Genomic DNA, 24176 nt, shown 5'->3' on the forward strand with positions numbered 1-24176 from the left:
GGTGATGGAAGCGTGGCTGGAGCCCTGGGCACTGCCCCTGCGGGTCGGTTCGACGTGGGGTTGGCAGCGAGCAGTGCTCTGCTTTGGGCAACTGGGTTGTAGACGCTGGAGCAGACACAACCAGGCTCAGGGAGGTTGCTTAGCTGCTCGCTAAAGCACTGCTGTTGCTTATATTTTCTCTGCAGCTTTACTTTCTTTGCTCTCCCTCCACAGAGGGGGCAGGCACCCAGCTCCCAGTTAGCACAGGGAGAGCTCCAGCAACTCCATCCTGCTGTCCCCCTGCGCAGGGGCACCAGGCCAACCCAGCGGTGACACCGTGCTGCAGCTGGCCCCTCTCTCAGACCTGTGTTTACTTTCTTGTGACTCTACTTTGGGTTGCACTACTTTTGATGTTATGCATTATTGATACCGAAATGCTGAATACTAAAAAGTAGGTTACAGTAAGTGGTGTATAATGGAACCCATGTGAGTTTAGGCATATCTGCTGCCCTTTGTGTTCAGTCCTAGTTTGATTTTGAAAGTGATGCATAGGGATTTCCTGGCTTTAGGAAAATTTATAATGCTTTACAATGTCTAGCTCAGGTTTCTTTTCTTATGAGAAATTGACTTTCTTTGCTTTTGCTATTGAAAAGTAGCTAATTTAGGGTTTGCAATTTTCAGTGCCTTATTTTAAAGGTCCTTAAATAACTGTTACACTACAAACTAACTATTGTATTCCTTGTATACTAATACTGGTATTGAAAACAAAAAGCAAAATGCTAATTGGGTGTTGTCATTGGTTTAGCTTTACCAGGTAAATCTCTTTTAAATAAAAAACTTGGTTTAACTAGAGATTCCATCTTACACTTATTCAGGAATAGTGAATCTTCATGAGTAAATAGCTTGAAAGCCTTGTGCAGTAAACTATCATTTATCGTATTTTTTTCTCTATATCTGAATACATCTGTCAAATCTATGAAAATAGCCTTTGAAAGTGATGCATCATATTCCCATCTGCCATTCTTTAGGATGCATTACACTCTGCAGGCTTGTCCCAGAACATTTTTAATCAACGCTTTAGTCCTGCGATTATCACAAATACCAAGTTTTTCTGCTTTTCCTGAAGGACTTGCTGATGGTCTCACACTGTTAAGCTGAAATTGTTCAGACTTAAAGGAATACAGTCTTGATTTCATAGAATCAACCGGGTTGGAAAAGACCTCTGAGATCATCAAGTCCAACCCTTGATCCAACACCACCCTGGTTACCAGACCATGGCACTAAGTGCCACATCCAGTCTCATCTTAAAAACCTCCAGGGACAGTGAATCCATCACCTCCCTGGGCAGCCCATTCCAATGTCTGAAATTTCTTCTTTTAAAGCTTTTTCCTGTACCATGATGAGAGTACACAAGATGTTGCACCCAGACCCAGTAAGAAGCATCCAACCTGCTGTGTTTTAAAAGTAGAAAAGAAACACAATTAACCCTGTTAGGCAGATTTAAAACTTGCCTGTTAATTTACTTCAGCTTGTTGGGACTCAGGAAGGGTTTGGAACTACTCTGTTATTGGAAGTGGCAGCTGCTTCTTTCGAACCTGCAGGAGCATCTCTGGTCACCTGAAGTAGCAGATTCTTTATGGAGTAGCAGTTGACTGTAACCCCTCATACGCCTGGGTCACTTGCTACAATGCAGATACTCCAGCAGATGTGAAATGAGAGGCTCTGCTCATTGGTCCCTTATGGAAGCATGAGCTGCTGGGAGAGGGAAGAGGAGGAAGCTTCAGATGTTGGGATTAAAACTAGATCTGAAAGTAGGCAACTCCCTGAGCTCAGCATGAGGAATCTGAAAGTTGAAAATCATCTTAAGTTTTGTGAGTGAAGCTGGTTTAGTTAAGGAAATTCCTGAGCATCACACTTTCATCTTCCTGTACAGCCGAAGCCAAGACCTTGTGTCTCCCCAGAGTCAAGCTGCAGCAGTGCAGTAAGGCGGATCACCAGGGGCTTTCCTGCCTGATCGCGCTGAGCTCTCTAATTTCCTAGCGGCATGACAAAAGTGGGTCTGGGGGAGGGGGAGGATTTAAGTCCTGATTTGGGAAAATACTTCAGCAAATCGCTATTTTCTTAATCTGCAAACCCTGCTCTGGCAGATGCCCAGCCAAGGGTACTGGCTGAATGCTGGTTTTAAGTGGAAGTGAATAGCAGGTTCTTGGACCTGTTTAGGACTGTGATTCATGTACAGAGAAACGGAGGTACAGAACCAAAAGCAATTTCAAAAAACTGAGCTTTAAGTGTCAGGGCAAATCTAGAATGATGGACTTTGATACAATGAAGATGGCAAAGAGATTAAAATGAAAGTTGATCTTTTAAATGTAGTTATTCTTGAGGCACTTTAATAAATGTTACAATGCTGGAAGGACCCCAAATAACATCATTTGTGTGAGTGTTGTTTCCCCGATCTGGTGCATTTAATGCAGATTCTGTAACTTAAAATCCAGGATGTTCTCAGTTGCCTAGTAGGAAATTCAGAAGAAATCTGAATTACTTCACACTTATGAATTAATTAAGTTCCTTCTTGCCCACCTCCCTGAAAACCTCAAACAACACAACCTTTAAAAGGTCTCTTTTGGTATCATGAAGAGAGAGAACAAAACAGTTACATCTTGTTTTTACAGGTCACTTTGAACGTATCAAAATTTACAGGTCGCATTTGAAATAAAACTTCTAAAAATCTTCTTGTGCCGCCTCCTCCTCTGCAGGTGTCTCACAGCTCTGCAGGAGGTCTGTTCCCTACACATTTGACTAAAAGGCAGATTTTTGTCTGAGATGGCTACAGCTCAGATTTCCAGGAATTGTTTAAAAGCTCGGCTAAAATTAGAAACGCTTAAACTATACTTCAGAGCATAGTAATATAAGCACTGATGCCTGAAAATGCAAAGATTGCCAGAATGAAAATACAGCTGCATCTCCCTAAGGAACTGACCGGAGTCCTGGGCTGTAACCCACCCAGCACCCACAGTAACACCATGAGGGATGGGGCAGAGGCTTCAGCTGTCGCCTGTGCCAGAGCCTGCGGTGGGTCCTGCTGCACATGGCTCCTGCCCTGTCTCCCTGGCTGTGGTTGGCGGGGCTGGCTCAGTCACAGCTCGCTTGCCTACCTTTGCCAGGCTCCTGCTCCAGGTGCAGATCAGCCAGCCGTGTGCTGACAGGAGTGGTTTTTCTGTACAGGATTATCAGCAAACTGCCTGTAAAAATTACAGTGCTAAATACATGGTTTTATTACACCTACTAAGGTTTGGGATTTTTTTTTTTCTGTTGTGCAGCAAGATCCCATTGTCCTGCTTCCCAGATCCTCCTGCCCAGCTAATAAAACATAGGGCTTGCTTAACTCGTTTTGGAATGACATTCCTAACTTTGAAAGGGGCTTTTATGGTTTCCTTTCTTAAAGCCAAGCCTTTGACTGTGCTTTCTTCTCCCTAAGCTTTAGAGGAAGGCCCTGACATTAATTGTCAATAGTTGCTCTGGGTCTGCAGGGAAAACCTGACACTAGGAGAAGCTGAACAGCTTCCCTGCACATGTGAAGGGGTTTTCATACACACAGCCAATATCTGTGCTGTAATCTAAGCCTGAGGTGTTTGCTTAGAGGATCCACTAGTTTCTGCCACATTCCCCTTTCAGGTGAAGGTGGTGGTATAGTTTTTTATGTTTTCAGATGTGCTGTAGTCACACTTGGCATCTCCCTCAGATTCCTTTCAGGCCTTTAAGGCAAATAGCTGTGTGTGAGGTGTTAGCAGTGGTTTAAAACAAACGATTTGACTTCGGAAAGGAGACTGTAAAAAAAGACCCCATAGGATCCTGGGTTTGCATAAGAAGCTGTCATAGCAAATTTACTCTCTTTGTACAGAAATACATGTTTCCTTCTGATTAGTAGCCATTGAACATCAGCTCAAGGTGTGAAAGCTAAACAAGCTTACTCGGTACCTGAAGTGTGTTTGCTAATAACGAAGTTTTGGTCAAACCGTGGTGGCATCTGCCTGACCTCGCTAGAGATCTGCCTAGCTGGAATTCAGTGAGCTTTGCTGCTCATGCATTAAAATAAAGTAGATTTTTTGCTCCTGTTTCAGGCCCTTTGTTGGGCCCTTTTATCTGATAGACAGACACAAGTGTGTATGACATGGGTTACAGCTCCACTGCTCTTTAATTCTAGCCGCCTTGCCCATACATGTCCTTATGTTGGTGCCTTTACTTTTGTTTGAGTGTAGACTGGATTGCTAATTGATAAAGCAGAAATAACATAATTCTGGATTTAAAAGAAATATTCTTTGCACTCCTTTAATGATATTATTAAATTAGGAATAATAGGTACAAAATATACTGTAATATTATAATATAATAGTATAATAGTTATAAATCTTAAAATCAAAGTGACAAAGGTAGTGGCTGGCAAAGAGCAGGTTGATGAGGTTTGGGTTTTGGCTGTTTCATCTGTTCTTTTATAGCTCACAAGTGAAAAAAAGGACTTTAATCGCAAGATTTGTAAGAGTGGCAAGGCCTCAACCTTCTGTGGGTCAGAAATCCCCATGGTATGCATGGTTTGGGCTCTGGTGTTGCCATCTGAATATCTGAGTCGCTGCAAGGAGGTTTCTTCAGCGATGGTTTAGCTGCAATTTCTGGGGATGGTCCCGTTCTGTGTTTCTCTGGTCATAAAAAGCACAGTGCAAGTGCCATCACCCCGTTAGCACCGTGGTCTCGTTACCACTGCGTGGTTAAGTGTGAGTTCATTTCTCTGAGCTCTCAGGGTTGCATAGTGCACTTACTGTTAATACAATAAAAAACATTTGCGGGTAGAGGAGATCAGTGAGTGCTTGATGGGCAGCGTGTGCTAATGGGTCATCATCGCTTTAGTTTCCTCTGGGAAGGTTAGGGACTCATTTTCCTGCTGGTGGGACCAGGGAGGTGCAGAAGTCAGAGCGAGGCAATCTGTGAAGGCATCTCAGGGGGATCTGCAGGGCTGTGATGCTCGCTGCTTCCTCGCTGCGCATGAGGAGTGATGAGTCACTTCTGCTTTTTCCAAAGGATCTGTTCCTTTGCAGGCATAAGCTGTTGTTGATAAATTTTTTCACTTTATTTTTCCCTTTATGACAAACCAGCAATTGATGGGTTTTGGCGCCAGTGTAAAGAAACAAACAATACCTATCATTATACTGCAGAATGGAAAATGGCACAGTGATAAAGTACATTTTAACTGTGGCATCCATTTATAAAGGGTAAACTGCCAAAATCAAGAAGGCTTTAAATGTGGTAAATATTCCTAAAGAAAACTGGCCGAAGAAAATTAGTGGTGATGGCATGTTACATACTAAGCAAGGTGTTGTTCCCTACCTCAATTCACCACGTTGCTGCACAAATATTTGATGTGCATGGGAAGGTGGGACCTTTTCTAGTGGACATTTGCCATGGTCATATGAAGATTTGTTAGTGTTCCTATGTGTAACAATATAATCAAAGGAGAAAAATAATGGTGGGCCAGGATACCAAGGTGAATTTTTGAGAAGAAAAATAGGCTCCCTTAAGAGAGGGAGGAAGGACAATAGTGTGTAATGACAAGGGTTAAAAAAAAAAAAAAAGATGATGTGAGGGATGTGCAGAAATGGAAGGATGAGAGGTTTGAGCTGAAGAGGAGGGGTGTGCATTAGCGCAGAGGAAATCTCTCCCCACTGGTATGCATAGAGACATTTCCTGCCTTATGTTTTGGTTTCTTAATAGTTATCTGACTATAAAATTAACCTACATCATTTAATGGTAGTTGAATGGCAGTTAAATTAACCCACTTTCAAAATAGAGCTTACCTAGCCCGTCAGCTCTGAGACAGGCTCGTCCCCAGGCATTCGGGGCTGCGATCCACTTCTCTGCCTTAACCTATTTCCCAAGCAGCCAGCCAAAGTGGTGCATCAGAAACAGGGTTTGCTGCTCAGCCCGGCAGCTGACAGGGAATATGGACGTGTATCAAACCGCTAGTTCGTATTTCACCAGGCATTCCTGTGCAAGGAGGGATAACGTCGGCACGTGGGGAGCGCCGCCGTTAGGAGTTGTGATACTGTTTCTATTAACAGCGTGGCCTGGATTATCTGAGGCCCAATTATCTGAATCTCCAGGTTATCTGAAATGGGGTCATATCCCCCAATGTCTGTTAATTACACCCAAGATATTCTCTGCTCTCCATTCTCTTCCATGGCCCCTCCCACGGGGTGACCGAGCTGTGCTGAGTGTGGTTAGCTCTAGCGAGCACTTTATCTAGCTGCTGCATTTGGGTCTTCGTATCCATGTTGGAAAAAACCCAACCTGGATAATTGCAGACTTTAAAATCCTTGAAGACTTCTAGAAGTAGGTAGTAGCCATTTGTGGCAATGTGTCTGTTGGAGCTGGGACCAGCAATGTCTGTTGGGAGGGCATCCGATGCATTTGGGTTTTCTTCTCCCTTACAGTGTAGGTGCAGCTTAGGAGGGGAAGGTGTGGTTTTTCACAGCACAGCATATCCTGCTTGGAAGCCTTCATTTACTTCAGATGAGTTCACCTTTGGTGTGTTTCCCTGTTGTTGAACCTCTGCAGTTGCAGTGGCTCCAGATGACCTGTGTGTGCATGCCAGAGGGCTGGGGAGGGAGAACTTTGTCCCCAGTATGCTGCAGCACAGACAGGAACCAATAGCGATGGACTTGGAGCAGGGAAGAGGCCATACACCTGCCTCACCTTGGGTCCAGAGCTACTGTGCATTCACAACTCATACCTGGGACAGTTAAAGATACTCAGGGCATCCTTCTCTACTCCATAGTCCCTATGGTTCATTCTCCCTTCTCTTAACAGGGTGCTGCTTTTTTTAAAATGTGCAAAGCTGTGAAAATCATTGTAAGAACTTTTTTTTTTGCCCTGCCTGCTTTTGTTATCTGTCTTCTGGTGCTGCCTGTTTTTCTATCTATTCTGGTCTTCCAGTGCTATCTATCCTTTTGGAGCACCTAGCTCAGGGAAGATGCTCAGAAAGAAACAGTCATGGCATTTTTTTTTTCCTTAAAGGGAAGATCCCAAATGATCTTGATAATTAGAAAAATTAGCAAGGACAATTCTGGAAAGGCTTTGGAAGCTAGTATGTAGACTAATATTTCCAACATGATAATTTTCCCTTGGTTTTAAAGCAATACCTCAGTGGTAAGATTTTTAATTAGTCATTAAATATTGTATTAGAAGTATCACAATTGATGATAAACTACTGTAGAATATGGTTGGGTTAGTTACTTGGGGAAAGTGGGAGTGAAGGAAGTTATGACAGGAATATAAAAAAGCTAAACTTGTTTGAGGCTGCTATTGGTTTTTTGTAATGTGAAACTGAATTTGGTTTGCTTGATTTTTATTTGGTTACAGGTGGGGAGAAGTGATTTTTAATGTTTAACTATTTTAAAAATTAAATAAACAAATAAAAGACACTGCTCTGAAGGGTTAAAAGTTTGAATCTGTAATGGATGTTGTTTGTCCAGTCAGTTGGCTTCTTGTACAACCTGGGTACCTTGACAAATACATGCAGCTGACAAAAACACCAACCAAACAAAACACATCTATAAGCTGTTTCTTCCTGCTTTTCAGTTGAAATACAAGCTCAGTCCATCCCCATGTGCATCACCAAGGATGGAGTAAATTCAGGGACCTTGAGAATCTGGCAACAATATTTCCATAGTTATTTGGACTGTGCTTTACACAACTTCAGCTTTTAATTTAGGGAAGGAAAATGCTTTTTCTCCTTCTTAACTGTTATGTGGAGCCTCAGCTCTTTGAGTGCTGCTTTACTATTTTTTTTCAGCGCAGCAAGAGAGAATTACTGTAGCACCCACAGAGGTGTGAAGGGACTCATTCATCTGTGTGGGGAGTGTTAGGTGCCAGGCATATTTCTGAGGATTGAAATACAGGCATTTAAACTGGTGCATCCAGTGTCAGCCTTTAATTGGGGCTTTGAGAGATGAGCTCCAGAAAATCTTGGTGCAGTGGCTTGCACTATTTGTGCCCATGGCTGATTTACCCATCTCCTGCAGGGGATCGCTGCATCCCAGAGCAGTGCCAGCAGAAGGAAGCGTGTCCCCCATCTCCACCTCTCCAAGATCTGTGCTACAGCTAGGAGTGGAGATGGGTTTGAGCACGGTACCGCGTGTCAGATCGTGTCTCGGTCCTGGCAGGTTTACTTTTGCACAACCACTCCAGCAAGCTAAACTGGGACTGGCAGAGAACTCATTACCCCCTTCTGTTGGGTGAGACCTCTGCATGCAGCCCTCTGGCACGGGCAAAGCGAGCCCACCTTTGGCAACGCGCAGCACAGCCGCTTCCAAGCGCAGGCTCAGCACATAGGATTCACTGCACCCTTGGGGCTGAGGTCAGCTCACCTGATGACCAGCAATGAGTGTGCTCCTTTTAAAAGGCTGTTTCTCCTTTGCAATCCCTCAAAACAGCATTTCCACTCGCCGTGAAAAATAATCTAAGTGGTTGAAACAAGTAGGGCTGGAGGTGCCACCCGAGGGCAGCGAGGCAAGCTACCTCAGACCTTGGGCTCACAGTGGGCATGGTCAGTGCTTTGAGTTCAGCTGACAGAGAGCATTGCTCACCAGCTAGGCTTTCTTCTTAGCCATCCACGTGTATGAAATCTCCACTTTTAATCAGGTTTCCAAGACACACTTCAGCTTGGTGGGGTACTCAAGCGGTACCTCTGGTTTTGGGTGCTGCAAGGCAGTGCTCTGACGACTGGCACAGAGTCTGCTGTGTGGCAGCAGGAGAGGGAGGGGAGAGGTCATCCCCATAAAAATATTGAATTGGATTTTATAAGTTTATAGCTATGTTTTGTTTCTTTTACAGAACTATAATCCTGGTGCTTAGAGTGATCTGAAAGGAACAGAAACACTTAGCCTTGAACTTTTGTTCTGCTGCTGCTTCTTGTGCCTCCGAGGTACAAAACATATCTGTAAACTTATAATCAATCAAACTGACATTCAAGGGCTAAAAAAAAGAAACCCAGAAAGGGTACAGGCTTCATGTTCAATAGTGAGAAACTTGGGGTGGGCAAACCAGAAGATTGCAGTTGGCAATCAACAGGTTTTTGGAGTCTGGCTTCCCAGGTAGGTTGATATGAACCATCTGATTTCTTTCTCCTTCTCTTTCTTCCCCTCCTTGCTCCCCACCCAAAATACAGTCTTGAGCCAGAGGCAGACTGGGCTGCCCCTAAAGCTCTGTTTCTGGCATTCACAAGCAGAGCAAGCACAGTGTCACCCTGGTACAACCGGAAGGGGGAGATATGACAACCCTACCAGCGGGTTGGGGGCACTCCAGAAGCTGGGAAAAGCTCCTCAGGCTGCATAGGGGGAAATACAGATAACTTGGCCTTTCCTCCCCATACTGGAAATGCTGTATCTGTGCAGTCTGTAGGTGTTATGGATGGACAAACCTCTGCCTTCCCCCAACCCTATCATCCCCAACCCCGTAGCCTTTGTTGGAAGCCCCAGGTCCCCTCCAGTAAGAGCTGGGGGAGGGTTGGCTTCAAACTCCTCTAAACAGTAGAGGCACAATGCAAACAAATGTATTGCAGCACGCAGCTATGCAAATAGCTTCAGAGCACAGCACGTTTTCCCCAGCATTAATTGCTGCACCACCGAGGTTGCGTAGCAACAGCTCCGCTTGTGCCTCTGACAGCTCCTGCCCCTTGATGCCTCTGACACCTTCTGTGGCAGGCGGAGAAGGGGGAGAGAACAGGGCTGCCCTGAGAAAGCTAGAAGGGGCGGGAGGTAGTGAGGGGCTCTGATGACAAGATTCACTTGGGATGCTGGGGTTGTCTTCTGCTGGCCCAAGGTGACATGTGCAGTGGGGCTGGAAGCAGAGTGTTGGGGCACAGGGACAGAGGGACCCTGGCAGCCACAGCCTTGTGTAGGCAGCATTCAAGGCTGGTAGGCAGAAAGGGCAGACCTGCCATCTCCCAGGCTCTGCAGGAGAGCTCACTGACAGGTGGGCTGTCTCTCCCATCACATTGAATCCTTCTGAGGACTCTATACGGGTTTGTAACTGCACTTGCAGCTTGGCTATAGACATAGAGGGTCCCCAGATAGTTGCCTCTCACTGGCCATGAATCTTCTTTAGGCTTGTGGCTTTTCCAGTCCTTGAGAGAGATGGCACATTCCTCATTCACACCCAAAACTAAGAGAACCTCAGGCCAAGCCCAAGGGGTGAGCACAGGCACCAAAGAGAAGGCTGCAGGTGATATGGGCAGCCCTGGGCTCCCTCACTGGTCTGTCCAGCCTGGCAGCTTCTGTGGGGCTGGTCTGTGCCTCCTAAAAGGCAGGCTCTTCAGAGACAGGCCTGACTGCCTCCTGAGAATAATTTTTCCTCCTGTTTGAAACCATGTTCCCAATTCCCATCCTCTGCATTCACCAGACACCCAGAAAAATTAGATGGTGCCTGCCATACCCAAACAGGGATGGGCTGGGAGGAGGAGGAGGAGATCTGCTGGAGGAGCAGATGAGCTCAAGGTGAGAAGTTGCAGCCCATCTTTGAGCTGAAGTGGTGTGACAGCAGAAGACCCTGAACACAAGGTGCCTGCAGAAGCAGGTGAATTGTGTCACTGAGTGTGAGATGGGTCTTCTAAGGAGAAAGGGCATCAGAGCTGAATGGATTTATTTCCCTTATCAAGCAGGAAAAATATTTATCTCTGATTTTTAAATTTACAGCTTGACAAGCTGTGCGTATCTGATTGGCTCCTTGGAGTGCAGCGGGGCAAATAAGGTGACAATGAGCACCAAGGCCTCAGTCACACTTCAGAGAAAGAAACTAGGTGAAGGCAAGGCAGAAATGCCACTGGAGCCTTTGGAATCAGGGAGCACAGGTCCTCACTGCCACAAAAGCAGGACGTAGGTCTTTCCCAGCCCCACACATTGGTGCAAAACAGTCGTGACCTGTGACTGGCTGTGTTCGGCATCCCAGCTGCAAGGTGAGGAAGGACCACTTTGGTCCCTTCTCCCAGACTAGGAATTCTGTACACAGACCCACCACCTCCACCCTCACCAGGCATCACCCAGCCTTCTCTTTCTTGCCACCCTCCCAGGCAACCACTTCACCTATGCCACAGACTCTTCCTTCACAGCCATTGTGTGTAGCACCGAAGGTGCCCTGGCAAGGAGGAAGGTGGCTGTTTGGCCACTGTAACCCCTTCCCGTGGCTGCCTGGGGAGCATAGCAGTGGGGTGGACCACAGCAGGGCCTCAACTCTGCTGCTGCCATTCAGGCTCCCCGTGGGAAGATGGCTGCTGCTCTTCAGAGCTGAGCTTGAGAGCAGGTAAGGGGAGAGTCTTTGCAAAGGTGGAAAAAAAATTACTCTGAGCTCTGCCTCTTCAAAAAGCCCCCTGCTCCAAGCCCAGGGAGGTGAAAGGTTTTTTATCCCCTTTTGTTATTCAGCAGGGCAAGGGGAGGAGCTGGGCTGTGTAAGAGACCCTGGCTGACATAACCCTTCCCATGCAGGGCTCTGGAGAGGGGCCAGGTTGTACCTGAGTATTTTTATTTAAACTAATCCCAGGTGCTGCAAGTTGAAAGCCGTCGCAGCGCCAGGTAGAACCAGTCAAGACGGTTGCTGGAGGGTGTTTTTCTTGCCGGGGTGTAGTAAAGCAGTCTCGAGGTATGTTGTTTATTGCTAACCCTGGGAATATGTTCTGGAGGTGCGGAAACGCATCCGGCAAGCTGAGCTCACTCAGCCTTTCCAAGTGGTTTTGGGAAAACCCTGCCCAAGAAGCCTTTAGGGAAACTGAGTGGCCATGATCAAGAGGCAGAGCCTCTTTACACATAGAACGTTACGCGTGGGCAAATTGGAAAGCAGAGGGCTGGCTGGCAGCTGCAGAGGGCAGGCTTGGCTGCAGCCTGGCATTTCTGGGCAAAGAGGAGACCTGGCCAGTCCTGAGCCTGAAGCAGCCCTGGGCGCCTCTCCCTGCCCACCATCTGGGGGAAGGAGGGAACAGGAAGTGCCTCCCTGGTGCTTGTCAGTTCCAAGAAAGCAGCCAGCAAGTAGTAAGTAAGGAACAGGTGAGCCCAAGGCTGTCACCGATCACAGCTGGCTCTGGCCCCTGGCTTTCCCTCCTTTATTTCTCTGCTGATGGCTCCTCTGAGCCAGGACTCTTCCTTCTCATCCACCAGTCGAGCCCTGTGCCTGACAGCATGGAAAGGGAAAGCCTGCTCCCCATGAAGCTGCTTTTCCCTACCCTGCCCCTGAACCCTGTGATAAGCATTGCCCCCGTTGACCCAGATGAATGAGCGAGGTTGGTGTCTGATGCTGGGTGGGGGGGCAGAGAAAGGCTGTAGAGGGAGAAAGGACTTTCACTCCTGCAATACAAGGCCAGGAGGTGCAAAGTGCAACTGTTACTGCAAAGAAACCCGACGTTGCTGGCAAAGATCCTGTGTCAGGCAGTGTGGGTGCCAAGGCACGGTGCCCCCTCAGTGTGGTCAGGACTGGGTGGGAATCGCCTGTGCTGCCGTTGGGAACAGATATGGTCTCGATAACAGCACCTGGCATGGCATTCATGATGAGTTCATGCAAACACTGGGTAATTATCCCTTAACCTCTCCACCAGTAAGTCCTAATTAATTGCCTGTGCCAAGCAGGTAAATGATAATGGCCTGGGTTTGAGCGCTAGCTAGCGGCAGTGACCCTGTGCGGTAGAAGCGCACCTTTCTGCACAACCACTGTGTGCTGACAGCCCATCAGCTGTAGAAACACTTTATTAAATGGCAGCTAATCAAAAGTCAGTGCAAATGGCACTGCAGTGCACAGGGTGCATTGCTGCCTGCACTTCCTGCACATTGGGAGCTAACCAGATTTTCTGTGCTGATTACAGAGGAGGCTCAGATCTGCTCAGTTTGCCCCACACCCATCTTCTGCTACTGAGGTGTAAGCAGAATTTGAAGACTTTGAGTAGCTCAAGATTTCTGACATCTGGCTTCCCAGCTGGGATGGTGCTTTTCTCCCACCCAGCCTGGCAGTGCAGAGTGAGCTTGCAGAGGTGTGCAGCCATCCTGGTAGGTCCCAGAAGTGCTGGGCCTTCTACACGTGGTACCATGAAGATACTAAATCCAATTCTTTTTAGGTTTGCTTTGAACATGTGACATGGTGCTTATACAATGGGATGTCCTAGGCAGAAGTATAATTATGGGTGCTCTGGCAGTGGGAGACAAACGAAAGTGCAGTCCGTGTCCTGCCACCAGTGTGCACATGTAAGTGTGCATGCTGGGAGTGAAGGGACACCTGCCAGCTTCAGGAAAACAGAATGCTTGATCCCACGTGGAGGTCAGGCAAGCGATGTGCCTGAGTGGGAGGAGAAGGGTTATTCTGGTTTTGCAGCATAAACTTTGATTCCCTGGGACATGTTACTGATTGCTTCTCTCTTTGTCTCCCTAGTGAGGAAGCAGCAGAGACAATAGCAATAGACTCTAACAATCAGCCGAAGTCTCCACTGGAAAAATTTATGGTCAGATTGTGTACGCATCACCAGAAGCAGTTCATTCGTGTGCTAAACGACATATACACTGAAGTACAACCAGACTCTGACGGCCAGCAGTTGTCTGAATCTGGGAGCATGGAGGTCTCTACTTGTGGCTCTGGTTGTAGCCAGCAAAGCACTGAAAATCAGGATAAGGGTGCTACTTTTACTGAATCAAAGCTCCCTTCTTCCTTGGACCCAGGACAGTCAGGGTCCGATGGCCCCCTGCATGTTACGGGACAAGCCCTGAAGCAGCCGGCGGAACTGAAGTCTCTGGACAGAGCAGAGAACTCCAGTCCTCCTTTGAGAAGGGACTTCTGCGAGCTGCCCGTCACCAGGCTTCGCTCTGCTAGTCCAAAGGATAGCTCCACCCAAGGATACCTCAGCACGTTGAACTCTCCCTCTCTGAATTTCCATCATACCGCAAAAAGCCTGGAAGGGCAGCAAGCTGCTGGACACGAGCAAGAAGCTGGTGTCAGAAAGTGTGAGGACAATAAAGAGCCGCTAGCAGGTAAGACTCTTGTGGAAGGTTATATTTCAGTCAAAGTGGCAAATGTGAATGGCAGCGAGGACAGCTTAGACAGCTGTCTGGGGTCACAAAAGAGCTCTTTCAGGGCTCTGCCGGAAGAGTCCTGGGATCCTGGCTTTGCAGTGACCCCCCCTCGCAGAGCCGACAAAGAGAACACTTTGCAATGCAGCTCGAAAGCATCTTTGCACCAGGACTTAGACGCAAAAGAACAAGATGCGAGACCAAAGCAAGAAAACCACCTGCATGCCATGGCCAGGGGCAAGGCAGGCTGCCACCTGCACCCGGCTGACAAGGGCCCACTCGACAACAAGTCCAAAGAGGGCTGGCTGCCCACTGGCGCCACACCAGCCGCCCACCGGACCCCCGGTGGGCACCCCCGCACCAAGGCAGCCTCCCTCAGGTCCACTCGGAAGAGCAAGAAGGCGTCGGGGTTGAGGATCAACGACTACGACAACCAGTGCGATGTGGTCTATATCAGCCAGCCCATCACCGAGTGCCATTTCGAGAGCCAGCGGTCGGTGTCGTCCCACAGGACAGCGAGGAAGAGCACGCGAGGGTATTACTTCAACGGGGAGTGCTGCGAGCTCCCGACTGTCCGCACACTGGTTAAGAGCTCCCGGGCAGAGGAGAGGGCGAGCAGCCCGGCACTGCGAACAGAGACCCTCGTAAGTGCAAAGCCACCCCCGGTGCTCTCAGTGGGGGGGTCTGCAGGGGCAGGACGGGAAGGTGAGAAGAGGGTTTCCCTGAGGCTCCTGGCCAAAGTGGCACCAACCAGCCGAGAAACAAAAGAGAGAGCTGAGCTGGGCTCCATGCAGCTCCGAGATACCCGAGCGCTCCGGTCAAGGGAAGCTGCCATGGCCATGCCCTTCTTCTCCCTCTCTGCTCCACCCAGCCCCCAGAAAGAGGACAGATTGGCCGGGTCTCCGCCCCCTGGCTGCCCTCCTGCTGAAGGAGGGGGGATGAGAGTGGGAGGCACTGTCACCTGTGAGGCTGTCAGCAGCCCGGGCTCCTCTGGGGATGGCAGTGGCAGCAGGCAGGCTGCTGATTTTGCTGCCATTCCAGTCCCACAAGCACACAATGGGGAGGAATGTTGTCCAGGCTCTGACATACAAACTGATCCAGACCTCGCTGCCAGCCCAGAGCCAAAGTCCCCCTCACAGCCCTCTGCCACTACAGACACAGCACCCTTGGCCCACGATGGTGCCAGGGATCCTGACCAGCTTCCAGGCTCAGGGGATGCAGAGCTCTGTGAACAGTGCCTGGCAGAGCCCTCCCCATGCTCTCCAGGCTCACAGGCTCCTGATGAGCCCCCTGCCACCATGGGCAGGGAGAGTCCCCTGGAGCCCCCTGAAACCTTGCAGTGTGTAGATGTGAACAAAAGCATTGATGCTAAACCAGAAGCCGAATCATCGGTCATGACAGATGATGGCTCTCTTGAGCAAGAGGATGCTGTGCTGGTCAGCACAGCCCTCCCCAAAATCTTGGAAGGGGAGGCAGTGAAGAATAACAGCACAGCAGGTGAAAAAGAACCTGTTGAAGGGGAAATGCCACCTGATCCCAACAACTCAGACACTGCAGGGCAAGACTCTGTCTCTTCCAAGGACAGTCTAGACAAGAAGCGAAAGAAAGGCAGGAGAGTACTTGTGGCATCGGATCGATGTCTCCGAAGCCAGCAATCCCAGTCACCTGCCGAGGGCAGTGCTGAGGACTCCGGTTCTTCCAGCTCTGTGCAGCTTCCTTGCCTTCAGATCAAACTCTCCAAGAGCCCTGGCGCCAAGCGGTTCAAGAGAGAAGTGGAGCTGGATGAGGCAGCATCCACACACTTCCCAAATGACTGCTTCCCCAGTGTGCTGCTCAAAACTAGCGAGGGGCCAGGCACTGGCCAGGCTCCAGAGAGTATCGCTGAGCAGCAGCCAGGCGAGGAGAATGGTGTCACTACCAGACAAACCTATAAAAGCATCTTAGTGAAAGAGACTGCTGCAGAGGGAGAAAATCCCTCTAAAGATGACCCCTCTGCTAACAGCAGCCAAAGTCAACTGGATGAGATGCTGGAAATCAGCGTCCAGCCTGATTCTGAGAAGAAAAACATTCTCCTCCCTCCAGAGTACAGTGTTCCTGCAAATGATGCCAAGCAACTGGATGTGAAACCAGGCAATGCCAGTGCAAATGGCAAGGAGAGCTTCGACAGTGCCAGGGATATGGGCAAGCCGGTGAACTATGAGCTGGTGACTGATTCGCCTCCATGTCCCAGCAGCAGAGGTGGAAACAAGCATCTTCCAGCAAAAACTGCAAAGCATAAAAAGGTTGCCCTGCAGTTTTATAACTTACGACACACACCCACACCCGCACCTGCACCGGTAGACACTGCAAAAAAGAGCACACCAGGGAAGGAGTCTATGCAAGTGATCCCCAAACCAAGGGATGAACACAGTTCAGGGAATAATGACTGCCCAGCACTGGAGGACATAGACATGGCTGACAGCAAACCAAAGTTCATGGAGTGGTGTGCTGAAGAGGAGAACCAGGAGCTCATTGCCGAGTTCAACACTCAGTACATGAAAATCCAGAAGGGCTGGATTCAGCTGGAGAAGGAAGTGCAGCCAACCCCCAAAGTAAAGAACAAAGCTGACAAACTGAAGGAGATTTGGAAAAGCAAGAAAAGAACACGGAAAAGTAGAGGATCACTAGAAGTGCAGAAGCTTTCTCCTGTCCAGATGCTCTTTATGAAGGCCTTTAAACTGTCTGACATATGCCAGTGGTTTCTGGAGACAACTGAAACCAGGTCTCTAGTGATCGTAAAGAAACTCAACACCCGTCTCCCAGGGGAGATCCCCCCCATCAAAGTCCCCATGCAGAAGTATTCTGCCTCCAGTCTCTACCCCAGCTCACTGCAAGCTGAACGTTTGAAAAAACATCTCAAGAAGTTCGCTGCCACTACCCCAGCTCGAAATAACCTGAAGAACCAAAAGCTTTGGGCCAAAATTCGTGAGAGCGTTGATAAAGCAGAGGCTGAAGAAGCCACCACTCCCAACCAGACCTCTCCTACCGATGCCAGTACCAAGGAGCTGAGCGAAGACAAAACCACTCAACCTGCCCTCAGCTTGCCCACGCAGGCAAGCACCAGGATCCTGCGCAAGTACTCCAACCTGCGGGGCAAGCTGCGAGCCCAGCAGCGCATGGTGAAGGCTGAGAAGCGGACTGATGGCCCAGGGGACCATCTGTCCCTGGAGAACAAGCAGAGCCGGAAGAGTGTGTGCATCAACCCCCTGATGTCTCCAAAGTTGGCCTTGCAGATCAAAGCAGCCACCTTTCCTGCTAAATCTCCATCAGTGGATGGGACAGGGAAGGGGCGGAAGGGGAAGAGCAGGTCCCAAGAGGACCCCTTGCCCAAAGTCGACCTCCAGCTCAGCAAGAAGAAGAGGATGCTGAAGGAGAGCGGGAGCACCCAGGAGAGATCCAACTCCTCCACCAAGGACAAACTGCCTGCCAAAAAGACGAGTAAAATAAAGCATTCAGAGGTCAACACAAAAGCTCCTGCCACCCGAAAGCAGGCTGCCATGGAGAAGAGCAATAAACTGGCCAGAAAAATGTCTTTCAAAGAGAAGAGAGTCCCAAAAAGGCAGCTGGAGAAGGTGCGGCTCCCTATGCGGAAGGGCAAGGAGAACACCAGCAGACGGACCCTGCTACCCCCCAGCAATGAGGAGCTGTCCAAGTCTCCAAAGCAGAAGCCCCTGGGGGAGTCCTCCACACGGTCACAGAAGATGGCCAACAAGAAGCACAGCAGTGGGAAGACCCTGACGAGATCCATGAAGAAGATGCAGGAGAACAATGTGTCACAGGGCAAGAGAAAGCTGAGGGCAAAAGTGGACTGTTCGCACAGCAAACGCTCGCGACTGGACCCGAAGTAGCGAAGAACCGGTAGCCATGTACAAAACTGATGTATAGTAGTAACCCTTTACCATGCATTAACTAAAGCTGCTTTTATAAGCTGTAGCAAGCCTTTAAAAATCCGCAGTTAAAGGATAACGCCCATGATTTTAGACATCAGCAGATGTGTCTCGGACAGAGAAGAGGTCAGCCTGTCTGGCTCTACTGTTCAGAAGGAAGTTTCTGCAGTTTGAAAGTTCCTTGGGTTTTTTAAACTTGGAACCAGGCAGTTTTTGTTAAAAGTACAGTGCCTTATTTATCACTTTAAAAATAAAAATAAGAAGCTGGTCTGTGTGATTTGGAGGCTTGCGTTTTATACTTGAGGCACAAGCACTTGTACTGTAGCAGAAAGAAAACCACCTTCGTGCACGTGAAGTAGCTTTCGTCAGCTTTGGGTGCACACAAACATTTCCCTTTCCTTCAGAGTCCTCCTTCTGTCTGTCTTTTTAGTGGCATTTAAAGCGAAACCAAAACCATTTCCCATCACTGAAGGAGAGAAAGGCGAGTCTGTCCTTTGTTGGTTCGTTGGTAGCAGCTGCTGGTGTCCTGGACTGTTACCTGCATAAGAGTGTGAAGTAGCTACTGGTGTGTGTGCTGCTGATGGCTGCCTGCTTCCCACTGCACAGCCTGTGGGGTGGGGTGGGCCTGCTCAGGCCAAGGACGTGCTGTGGGGGCTCTGGGTACCATGCTGCTGCAGGCACTGCTGCCAGTCGGGCATGCTGGGCTGTATCTGTCTTTATTTCTTGCTGGCTTCAGGGATGAACCAGTCCTGCCATGCTCTGCTCTTGGACAGACCTCCTTCTCCCATTTCCCTGCCCTCGTGGTGATTTCTGTGGTCTCTGATGGCAAAGCTGTTTCTGCAGCTCTTCACTGAAAGTTGAAGGGCTCCCTTTTTAAGGGCTTGAGCTCCTTCTGATGTTGGTGCTCTGCAGGAGGGGAGCCCTGGCCCTCACCCTGTGCTTTTGTGCATATCTTGCCTAGTGCTCTCCTAAGCCAGGATTTGCAGTTGGAATAGGGTTGGGATAAGGGACTGCCTTAAGTTTATTTTTTACCATAATTTGCATTTCATCCTTTTACTAGCAAGGTGTGGGAGGTTTGTCCTTGCTTGCGTCTGGCTGTGGAGTCTGAAAGAGGCTGAATCTCTACACTGTCCTGCATGACACCTTTGCAAAGCTCCTCCTCAAGCCTCTGCAGCACATTTAAAAACCAACTGGGGGGCTGCAGTGACAGAACAGGGTCACAATGCCTGGCTCCTTTGAGAAAAAGCTGTTAGAAGTACATAGAGCATGTGGCTCTGCTGGCTCTGCTGGGCAGAGACGATCAGTGGCTGGGAAGTGAGTGCTGTGGTCAGGAAAGGACCCTGCTCAGCCATTGCGTCCCACGGCTTCACTTTCATATTCCTGCACAAAGTCCATTTGCAGGAATCCCAATGCCAGCCCCTTCCCACACAGAAAGAGCAATGCCTTGCAAGGCACCGTGCAGGCTCTGAGGTTGCCAGACCTTTAATAGCCGCCTTGCTGGTCCTTGCTCAGCTGCTTGTCCCTGCTGAGAGCAAGGCTCTGGTGCAGGCCATGAGTTCAAGATGTGCCTGCCCTGGGAGCAGTGGCTGGAGAGGATTTGGCTGCAAAGGGAATTGCTTTTCATGGTTGGCATTGAACCCCAGATCCCAAAGCCTGGGGGCTGGAGGTGAAAGGCAGATAATTGTCTTTAAATCTTTCATCGTACCCATTTAGTACAGAGAATGAAACCAGGGTTTTGAGATTTGCATGCCCTTCGTAGAGCACCTCTAGCTCTCCTGCAGGTATTCCCTTTCCCCAACATTGATGCACACATTTTTGTGTGCTACGGCACATTTTTCTCTTACTGTGAAATGTCTGATTTAAAAAAAAAAATCCTTTGCCTTTCCTTTGAATCGTGCTAGAATAAGTTAACTCTCTGAACAGCTAGGAAGTGATTAAATCTAGCCTGTCAGTCCCTGTACAGATTAATACGAAATTATCTATTACTTTAATTTTTACTGCATGCATTAAATATGTCAAACATTCCATCAGAAAAGATTTAAAAGCGTTTCAGGAGAGGTGTGAGGCAAGAGGGCACTGATGGCAGTTAAATGACTGTTCTGTACCTTTCTTGCGGGTTGTCTTTCCCTCTTGCTTCTCCATCCGTATTTACGGTCCTCCTCTAACCCCTGGCTGGGGCAGCCTCTCTGCAGTCCCATGGGCCTGGGATTTCTTCTCCTTCCTCTGGGCCAGATGTACGTGTGAGCACTCCTCTTACCTCTGCTCTTCATGCCTTTCCTCTGCAGCAAACCCCCCTTTCCCCATCCTTCACCATCACTCCTGAAGCGCCTGCGCTGGTCACCAAGTGCTGAGCGCTCCTCGGGGCTTTCCCCCTCTCTTTCTCTCTTTCATTTTTTAGCTGCTGGTAAATGCAGGCTGTCCTGCTGTCTTCTGTTCTTCTGGGAGCAGGAACCTCATTAGGAGGATGCCTCAGGGGTAAGGTGGGCCAGGGGCCTTTGTCATCTCTAGAAAAGTGTTAAGGCTTTCTGCTCTGAGGAAGCCCCCAGCTCCTTGCCAGGCTTCTCTCCATGCTGTCACTGCTCCTGGAGATGCTGTCTTTGGGTCCTCTGCCTTTCCTGTGTGCATTCTCCATTTGACACCAGTAATAGGAGTCAGGCCTTGCAGACTAAAAGACCTACTTTTAACATGCTTTGCAGTTGATTTTCTGAGTGCTTTATTTTGGGGCAGGAAGAAGGAATGCTGTAATTTGCTAGAAAATTGAATTGGTAGCAAATTAAAGGGTCTGCCTGTGAGCTGATTGTCTGGCAAGGTAGCATTGCCTGGGTAGCTCCATTTTTTTAATCGGCAAGTAGAGGTGAGACCACATGTATATAACCTGTTGCTCTTGTTAATGACATGCACTACTCGTTCCTGTTTGTCCTGCAGCGAGGCAATGGCAAGGTGTGCTGCTGAGGCACAGCCCCTGCTTTAAAGCAGGCTGTTCCCAATAAAGGCAGCTTTTATGCCATGCAAGGGATGCACAGGGAGCTGCAGATGAGTTTAATGAATGGAAGGAAATAAGCAACACGATTTATTGCCTTATTCCACATGGACATGGAGTGTGTTTCCATGTGCTATGGTGCAGAGCTGCCCACTGGCACTACCACAGTGCCATCCTCAGATCCGCAGCCTCACTGCGCTCCTCGTCTCCTGCGCCACCCTACAGCTCCCTGTGTTTCTTCAGCTCTGGATTTCAAGTGCTTCATTCCACAAAACAGATCTCTTCCAGTTACTTTGGCTGTCCTTGCTGGGCACTTTCTCATGATATTCTTGAAACTAGTCTCCATCATGCACCCCAGTCCATGTAGCAGGTGCAGCATCTTCTTAGCTCTGCACCTTCACTGTCCCTCTGCTGCCAGCCCCCCTCTCTCATTTGCATGCTTACCTTTTCCTCTCTCACTTTGTCATCGGCAGCTCTGGGTCTTCACCCTTCATATGGTCAGGATCTGTCTATCTTAATTAACCTCCAGGAGGAGCTCTTGTTTGCCAAGCTCAGAGTCCAAACTTATGTTGGGAGTTGAGTGCTGCAGTAAGAGCAGTTTGAGCCCAGGGTGGCCTTACTACCTGTAGCTGTTAGGATCTTGTCTAGGAAGGCTAGCCCTGGAATGGTTTCCCTGCTGACAGGATGCATGCAAGGTACCCAAGACACGCATGTGTTTATTTTCATCACTGACTCGTCTCTGGCAAGGTCCTGTTTGCTGGTGTTTGCTGTGTGCAGTGGGATTTCTGTAGTCAATTGCCAGCACGTTGGTGAGACACATTTGCAGCAAACCTTCTCTGAAGAACCGTCCAGCCAGTGCTGATGCTTCTATGTTGCTGATCAGTGTCCATGATCTGGGAGAGTGGGATGAAATTGTCACTGCTGCTCTCTGCATCCCTGTCCCTCCTGTGCTGGGGGAGCCATGCGGTGCTAGACTGAGTGGGCTGGTGGGCTGCCCATGCTGCTTTTTGCTGACATGCAAATGAGCAAAGATGCAGCCCATCCCATGTCCCAGCTGCTCTTGTGGCACCTCTGGAAATGCTGGTGTTTCCGAAAGCTCTGCCAGCTCCTAGTAACCTCCCAGGAAACAGACACACAATCAGATGTACTGGTGCCCTGTTTTTAAAACTTGCTGATGGACATTTTCTCTCTCCAACTCATACACTTTCAGCCTGACAACTGCATTCCCAGTAGAAGATGACTGAGAAAGCTATGATTCCCAACCTTCTGTAGGCACAGGCAGTTCCTGGAGCAGCAGGGAGGTGTGGGTGGCCGTCCAGGTTGGGCTCTCACCTTCCCACCAGCAGCAGTCATGCTGGGAGAAGAGGGCTGAGCCCCAGTCAAGGTGTACTCGGGTCTGCATCCTTGGGCTGTACGCCTGGACAGCCCAGGAGCAAGATGGGGGTAGGCTCCCCCCTGCCAGGGAACACCACTGCAGCTTTTCTTGTAGTGGTAGTTTTTTTGAGCAAACCACAAGGCTACGATGTCCCCACGTCGTGCACATTCTCCCCCGTGTGTCGTAGTGTCCATTTGGCCCATCCTTTAGCTTGGTGGTTGTGAAATGAATCCATCTGTTCTAAGATGTTCTCAGGAGTTCTTGTTTGTATTAAGCTCACCCCTAGGCTTAGCAGAAATCACAGTCCCCATCCTCCCTCCCTCCCTCCCTCTCCGCGGACAAGCCCTCTCCTTCATGAGCACTTCCACCCTCTCCCTGAAGGGCGGCGGAGGGCAGCTGGCGGTTTTGATTCAGGGCACGTTGGCAGCTTTGGGGCGGCCGAAGGAGCTGGGATGCAGCCGGCCGGCATTTGTGACATGGGTCTGGAGGCCAGGCGCTCCCACGGGCTGCACTGCTAGCCAATGTTTTCTAAGTCTGTTTGTAAGAGTACCTAATTTTAAAATGAAATGTGAATATATATTATGTGTAGGTGCCATGTAAGATAGTGTTGTGCTAGGCGGCAGGATGCTAACCTACTTTTTAAGATTTTTGGAGACAGGAAAAAGCATTTTTCTCTCACTTCATGCTCACGGATCTAATATTGTAAATAGGTTTTTTAAATATTTATTTCATGGGCTTTCCACAGGTTCTTGTTCTGACTGGTGTGTTGGTTGGTGGGGCTCTGTCGCCCGGCGTGCCGCAACCAAAGGGCTGGCGATTGCGTGGGGGATGGGACGGGGTGGGACAGTGTGGGGTGGGGTGGGGTGGGGTGGGTGGTGGTGGTGTTCCGTTTGGTTTTATGTCACATCAAAGTTGAAGCATTAACTCTTCCTCTTCGTCTTGTTTTGATGATGTCAGGCCCGGCCGATGGCCACGGTGCCCAGGGAGGCAGCGAGCTCCCATGGCTGGCCAGGATGGCCGTTCCCCAGGGTGGGAGGCACTGCAAGCAATAAGATTTGTAGTAATAATGTCTGCTTTGATGGCAGGGGCTCTCGGGGATCAGGGCTGGGTGGGAATAACCCTGCTCCCAGCAGGGGCTCAGTCCAGCATGGCATGGAGGGGATCTCTTTACCTGGGGATGCCCAAGGAAGCGTCCCCAGGGATGGAGGAGGTGGGGGCTGCTGTCACCCCCAAGGAACCCCCCCAAAACTGCCAGGGTAGGGCAGGTAGTTGCTGATAGCAAATTCCTGCTAGTGAATTACTGCAGCGAGCAGCTGCCTTTGCGGGTACGGGTGACCCAAGGGAGCACACCGCTGTCACCGCTACAAACCCAGGGCTGGCTCGAGAAGGGCATTTGCTTATTTGCTTATCATTCTGCAATTTTCATTCTCTTCTAGGAGGTTTGAGGTCATTTGGTTATGTTTTTCCTAAATGGATTCGGATTTTTCTTTTTTTTTTTTCTCTTAACCCCTTTTATCCTGGTGTAGCTGACTCTGACCCCCAGTCCAGCTCTCTGTGAGGGGCAGTGGGGCAGTGTCAGCAGGATCAGGGCTGCTTTTATGGTGATGGGTTTCTGACTTTGGGGGATGGAGTGAGGAGTGCTGCTGGGTCCCAGCCCTGCAGGACTCCTCATCAACCCCACGCTTCCTTCACCCTTGGAACAGGTGTGTGAAAAAAAGAAAAAAAAAAAAGAAAAAAGGAAACAACAACAGTAATTTTTTTCTTAAGATGCTCAACATTTACATATTATCTCCACCCTGATGGCAAATGTTTTTCCTTCATCTGTGTCTGCT

General features: G+C 49.1%; 1 protein-coding gene across 2 annotated transcripts; it reads left to right on the top strand.

The window, feature by feature from the left end:
- The first annotated feature begins 8884 nt into the window (after positions 1–8884).
- On the top strand, positions 8885–23175 carry LOC127476715 (proteoglycan 4-like). Of its 2 annotated transcripts, none has more exons than XM_051799950.1 (2): positions 8885–8953; positions 13432–23175. In XM_051799950.1, the coding sequence occupies exon 2, from the start codon at positions 13499–13501 to the stop codon at positions 17948–17950; it is 4452 nt and encodes a 1483-aa protein (XP_051655910.1). In that variant the 5' UTR covers positions 8885–8953; positions 13432–13498; the 3' UTR covers positions 17951–23175. The 2 variants fall into 2 exon arrangements, with proteins under 2 accessions (XP_051655910.1, XP_051655909.1); XM_051799949.1 differs by lacking the exon at positions 8885–8953 and adding an exon at positions 9690–11661.
- Positions 23176–24176: the final 1001 nt, after the last annotated feature.

This window comes from Manacus candei, unplaced genomic scaffold (assembly GCF_025592945.1).
Source record: "Manacus candei isolate 608988 ecotype Guabito, Panama unplaced genomic scaffold, ASM2559294v1 h1tg000050l, whole genome shotgun sequence".
NCBI classification, from domain to species: Eukaryota; Metazoa; Chordata; class Aves; order Passeriformes; family Pipridae; genus Manacus; species Manacus candei.

Bases quoted from the DNA above. Each gene is read 5' to 3' on its own strand.
- LOC127476715 (XM_051799950.1), top strand. From the start codon at position 13,499: ATGGTCAGATTGTGTACGCATCACCAGAAGCAGTTCATTCGTGTGCTA.